The sequence below is a fragment of the Triticum urartu genome, chromosome 4, assembly GCF_003073215.2.
Source record: "Triticum urartu cultivar G1812 chromosome 4, Tu2.1, whole genome shotgun sequence".
Lineage (NCBI taxonomy): Eukaryota > Viridiplantae > Streptophyta > Magnoliopsida > Poales > Poaceae > Triticum > Triticum urartu.
In genome coordinates, this window is record NC_053025.1 from 437,595,386 (window position 1) to 437,601,400 (window position 6,015).

At 48.5% G+C, this 6,015-nt stretch overlaps 1 protein-coding gene across 2 annotated transcripts; it reads right to left on the bottom strand.

The window, feature by feature from the left end:
* Nucleotides 1-1,843: 1,843 nt before the first annotated feature.
* On the bottom strand, nucleotides 1,844-4,917 carry LOC125551918. Of its 2 annotated transcripts, XM_048715322.1 has the most exons (7): nucleotides 4,766-4,910; nucleotides 4,516-4,600; nucleotides 2,779-2,841; nucleotides 2,617-2,664; nucleotides 2,440-2,496; nucleotides 2,276-2,337; nucleotides 1,903-2,187 (listed from the first exon to the last, which is right to left on the bottom strand). In XM_048715322.1, exons 1-6 carry the CDS (start codon nucleotides 4,837-4,839, stop codon nucleotides 2,284-2,286), a joined length of 381 nt encoding a protein of 126 aa, XP_048571279.1. In that variant the 5' UTR covers nucleotides 4,840-4,910; the 3' UTR covers nucleotides 1,903-2,187; nucleotides 2,276-2,283. The 2 variants fall into 2 exon arrangements, with proteins under 2 accessions (XP_048571278.1, XP_048571279.1); XM_048715321.1 differs by having other exon boundaries at nucleotides 1,844-2,187; nucleotides 2,617-2,841; nucleotides 4,766-4,917.
* Between the last annotated feature and the right edge of the window lie 1,098 nt (nucleotides 4,918-6,015).

Sequence of the window (6,015 nt, forward strand, 5' to 3'; positions counted from 1 at the left end):
GGCGCGCCCCCCTACCTCGTGGCCTCCTCGAAACTTCCCTTACGTGGACTCCAAGTCTCCCGGGTTGCTTTCCTTCCAAAAATAAGTTCCGTGAAGTTTTAGGTCAATTGAACTCCGTTTGATTTTCCTTTTCTGCGATACTCTAAAATAAGGAAAAAAACGGAAACTGGCACTGGGCTCTGGGTTAATAGGTTAGTCCTAAAAATCATATAAAATAGCATATAAATGCATATAAAACACCCAAGGTTGATAATATAATAGTATGGAACAATCAAAAATTATAGATACATTGGAGACGTATCAGCGTGGAGTTGGAGAAGTTAGGAAATCGCAGCTTCAGGAATCCTTCAAAACGTGGAGTTGGCTGAAATTACGTGGTTTGCCACCGCCAAGTGAACATACCGTTTCGTTTAGTCTCTCTCCTCCCTTCTTTCCTCGTCAAAACTAGCTCGTGGCTCCTTTCTCGTACAGAAACACCTCTCTCCATCTCTTTTGGGCTGCATGCTTGGCCCATGGGACGATTTCCACCCAACCCAATATGGCGTTAGACATGTGAGCAACCGCTACCAGCCCAAAGTGACGACAGAGAAGCTGTTTTCGCTGCCGAACGGATGTGAATTGCTACACGGAGTGAGAAGCTGGGTTGAGAAGCAAAATTTTTGGAGTTGGGAGAGTTGGGAGGACTTCAGAACAGGCCCTGAATACGAACGACGCACCTCTTCGCCTGCTGCCTGTTCGTTTCGTCTCCCTCATTCCCTTCAGCTCCCGGCGCAGCCTCTCGCCTCCTTCTCTTGCGCCTTTAAAAGGGAGGTCGCTCCTCTCAGAAAGACGCACCAGAAGATCCTCTTTCTCTCACCACAAAGTTCTTGAGCACTGCGCTGCTGCTACGATATTCCCCATGCCGGCTTGCAGCGTGCACCGCAGGTCGGGACAGTAGGCCTCTGAAACTCCACCTCTTTGAGTCATGTACGGGAGAATGGTGATAAGGTTTTTTGGGAGCGCTCAACGCGACTACTGACTTCTTCGTCACGGACGCCCCAGACTCCGACGACTACTTCCCCGACGTCGACAACCTCCTCGACGACATGGCTTGCGAGGACACCGACCCCAAGTCCAACGCTTCTGCTGCTGCTATCCCGTACGTGTTCTTCCTCTTTCTATTATAGGCCCTGCTACAGTTCCTTGTTCCAGTGTTTGCCCTAGATATGTTAGACTCTATTTCATATATGTAACTTGCTATACTGTCTGCTCTAGATGTGTTTAGTTACAATTCATATATAAAGATGTTGTTTACCTTCTATTTGTCAAATCACATGACTTGTTTTATCATTGCTATACTAGTCGTGCTTTATCTAATATTTCTGTTAATAAAATTATTCGGTAAACTGCTTATATTTCCAACAGGGCGCTTTTGCAAGCTAACATAGGTTGTAAAAACGTCTTGTGTTGTGGGACGGAGGAAGTACCTTTTTGTTGCTTTTGCAATTTTTTAATCTGATAGTATAGGTTTTAAAATTTGAAAATCTATATATTTGGACATACTAATCGCATCATGAGGTAGATTTTTCCGATAAAAACGTAAGTAGAATTAGTCACCGAAGATCGGATAATGCCTAGCATATGCGCGTGTTCTATTTTTTAATTTTTAACTGCAAATGCGATTAGGGATGTAATAGGATACGAAACCCAAAGCGGATCTTACTCGAATACAAATACGGATGGTATCTTTACTCAGTTCGGAGTGTATACGGATATCTTACAAGTTAGCGACACATTAGGCAAAACAATTAAGTCAGCAACCATGTGATACAAAATAACTAAAGCACGACATATAGCAAGTCAATGATAGACATAACTACTAGTATAACGCATACTAGTTTCTCAGTTTAATCCTGAAAAGAGTAAAATTTGACCAGTTCTTAGGTTTTTATTTGTATGGAGCTTGTTATTTTAGGGCGAATATAGTAGCAGGGTTGCTGAAACAGCAAATGCCATCCGACTCAATAACCATGATAGCGACGGTTAATGACTTGTGACAGACATAGAGGCAGCAAGTGCCAAGCCAATTCGCATGCAAAGTTGTTTCCTACAGTACGAATTCAGGAGCAGCTAAACAACATTAATCCGAGCTCACTCCTCTCCTCCCTACGAGCTCTTCACCTGCTGGTTGCTGCTGCATTGTGACCCCTGCAACGCGCCACAAGAAGCAACAACTGTCACGTAGGTGAATCTGCAATGCGAAAAATCCTGCGACTTTGAGGCTTCTTCCTCTTACCTCATGTCTCAGCCAGACGCACAGGTGGGCTTGCGAGGGGGAAGCTGGGGATGAGGAGTTCTCTGAAGAAAGCAGAAAAAAAAATAGCATCAGTTATTGTTTCTAAATAGACCTGACTGACAGTATCGTTCAGCTGGGCTGAAGCTTCCCGCTGTTGTACTGACCTTGAGCTTGGGCTTGAGCGATTCGACTGCAGCCGTTGAGCTGCTGTTTGCAGCTTGCTGGAGAAAATGGCAGGAGATCGAGTAAGCATGCATGGTCAGATGCAATTCTGAATGAAGATTTTTCATGGCTGAATAAGTAAGTGAGAGAAGTTGTTGTGTTGTGTTGTGTTGTCTGACCTTGCCAAGGACCCAATCTGCGGAGTCGAAGTAGGCACGCTCATGGTCCTGCATTGTTAGCATTAGCATGCAACCAGACCAAATCAAGGAAACGTCTTCTTCTAGAGACCCATAGATCTTCCATGCTTGACAGTGCCTATATTTACTAGCTAGCGCTGTTACCTTTGATATGAGAGGCTTCTTGGGCGCCATCCCACCAAACTTCTTCTTCTCCAAGCCGCATGCCTGAAGAAAAACAAGACACTGTATCAGTATCAGAAGAAAATAAATATCCGAGACCGAGCAGAGACAGGGCCTCCGCCAAACGCGAGGGAAAAAGCTACGGGATCAGGTTCCAAAGCTCCGCGACACACTCGGCTAGCTTCCCTGGACGGACGCAAGAAAGACGCATGCATGCACGCAGGCTTATCCGTCTGCTCAGGGTACATGACACGGACAGACAATTATCCCGACCGACGCGACGGCGTGCATGATACACGCACCCAGCCATGTCCCCGGCCGGCATCAGTCGGCCGAAACCGACGGACGGCCGAAAGATTTGGCCAAAAGCGGCAGCGTTCACGACGAACCCACTTTTCGCGGCCACCGGACAGGAGGGCGCCAAGCCGGCAGCAAAATCATGGCAATCGACGTGGTCGCCTCCGATCCACGAGAAGGCGCTAAAAACATGTGAGCGATCTAGCGATGGCGATCCCCCAACAGAGCCCACGATAGCGACGCAAAGGGTCCGACTCCGATCGATCCTGACCGGAGGGGTCGTTGCCGCCGCCGTGTCGACTTGTTGGCGCCGTGGTGAACTGCTGCTGACACGGGAAGGTACCACAGCACAGGTGTTTGTTCGTTCGTACTCTACTACGTAGCTAGCTCATGGAGCTGGCTGCAGAGGTGACGCAGGCAGGCCAGGTGGGAGATTCTTGCTTGGGCAGTGCCAGTGTGGCGGTCAGTGAAAGTGTGACAGCAGCAGCGTGCGCAGACAAGCGGTGGCCCGTCAGCCATCATGGACGCGCACGCACATCACCTTTGTTTCCTTCACAGCCTTTTGATCGGTCAATAGATTCTTGAGTCGCACGCAGACATGAGACTGCGTAGCCCTTCATAGTCCCTTGCTGGTACGGTACGTCGTTAGCAAATGTTGGTGCGCGTGGTGTCAGTAGGAGCAATCTGGAATGGTTGCACGTAACCTATAGATGCACTTGCGGTAACCGATGGTGCAGAATCCATCTTTAATACTCAGATTAGGACATTGCAGGTTTGCTAAGTGGGTGCAGAGGATAAGAGCGTCTTCCTCATTAAGGAGCGCGAGCGCGTTAGGTAATGGGATGCGCTCTAGGAACTTGCTCTCAATGGTTAAAACCGCAGTTTTGTGGATTAAAAGCGCTTCTAGTACACTCAAGTTCCAACTTAAGATGCACCCAAATAACTTTTTAGTATGAGGAAACTGACAAGCTAACCATTTTGTTTAGTGGCTGCCAGAAAAAAGGAGAAATTACATAGCCAAACAGGTGACACGCTCATGGGAGAACAGAGATAGTTGACGGGCTTACTCTGCATATCTATGTCAGAGAGGTAGGCCGGACAGGGACAGGGCACAGGGGGATAATACTGACTGAGAACAGCTTCCTAATTTGCGTTAGTTGAAACTCCCAAGCTTTCTCTGTTATGCATCAATGGTGTTCATGTACAGCCAATATCTAAACGTATTACTCACTCCACCCATCTCTCTACCAAGTTACCAACTAGTACAGGTCTCCCATAATTCAGAAGGCTCAGCCAAGGAAACCATTGCAAGCAAGTCGCAGGGATGTCGGAGACTACCGAAAGAAGAACTTGAAAATTGTAATCATCGATCATGCATCACTGTTCCGCCGGCAGACAATACAGAGGCTATGGGGAGCTTACCTCTTCATCCATGGAAACCGATGATGTCTTGGCTTCACCGCAGCCCGCCATCTCCCGCTCCTCTTCCTTCTCCTCCCTCGCCGCTCTGCAAAATAAACGGCAAGCGCGTTGAAGATTCAGTGCTTGGCTACGACCAAAATAAACGGCAAGATGGCGATGGCGAGAAGCTTTGGCATGAAGATCGGCAGGAAAATGTCGTGAAATGAAATCGGCGAGAAGCGTGTTGGGTAGTTGAGAGGGGAGGAAAAACCTTGTGTTGCCTGTGTCTGTGTGGGTGGGAAGAAGAAGAGGAGGAGGAGGAGGAGGCAAGGAGGGAGAAGTCATGTGCGAGCAGAGAGGGGCGAGGCGATATATATAGAGGTCGCACGCGTGAGAACCACAAAGACCTGGTGCACAACGCAACGGACATCACATACATGCCTACCGCATGCTACAAAATGCATGACTCTCGTCTCGTTTAACTAGCCTGCGGGATCATCCTCTCTGCTCTGGTACATACAGCAGTGTATAGCAATGCTCGTGTTTTAGTTAGACATATACGTATATTGTTCTTATTTTCTTTAAAATATAAGTACTTATTTCATGAAACATTTATTTTCTTTGCTTGCTGCGTGGCATGACCTCAATTTCTGCTGGCGCTGCGTACAGTTCGTGTGATGCCTGTGTTGCTCCTACTGATTTTGCGCTTGTTTTCCAACCATAAAAGGCCGCGCTTTATACATGCAGCTAAACAGTAGCGTGTAGCTAGGGTTTGTTAATAATAATAATAGTGGTTTGGCGAGAAACACGTGAGGTCAAGCCAAATCCAATCAATGTGACAAGAAGATGTGAGTGGGACACGTCGTGCAAAATCTTGGTGTGTGTCAGGTGGGTCTAATTAGCGGACAGGAATAAGTCACCCCTGCGTCCCAAAAAGCTTCTAGATATCAGTAGTGCCCTATGGAACCACATAATTCGTTTGTTTGAAACGCCCCTATACATTGGCAACATACACTTCTAATCTGCAAAGGAATGAAATTGGATGGGTAGAAAGTCCGAGTGTTGCTCCCAAAAAACCCGGATCAAGCCCATGTGTCGTCTGCAAGAGGCGGCTCGCGCGAGCACCCCAGGCAGCACTGCCGCGGCCACCTCCTCCCGCGGTCGGCAAACACTGCCGAGCAAAGCTCGTCGGTGATTGGCGGTGGCAGGATTTCCTCTTTCACGTGGTCGTCGGGATAGGTCAGTCCAGCGAGTATGGTGTCGCTCAAACGACAAAGTGGCCTAGGCCATCGGCGGCCTCTTGTTCCAGGCGGTGGCTTCTAGGTGGCACGGCTTCGGGTGTGCTTTACGGCATCTCCCAAGCGACGGTCGTCGGGACGCAAGGCAGGGCTTCGGTCGGGACGCGCGGCGCCGATCTGGTATGTGCACCTCGTGGTTTAGCGATGGTGATCTACCTTTCGTGCTCCTGTTCTAGCTATATCGGCCCCTCGGTCGATGGGTCTGGGCAGAGCTCTCTCCCAC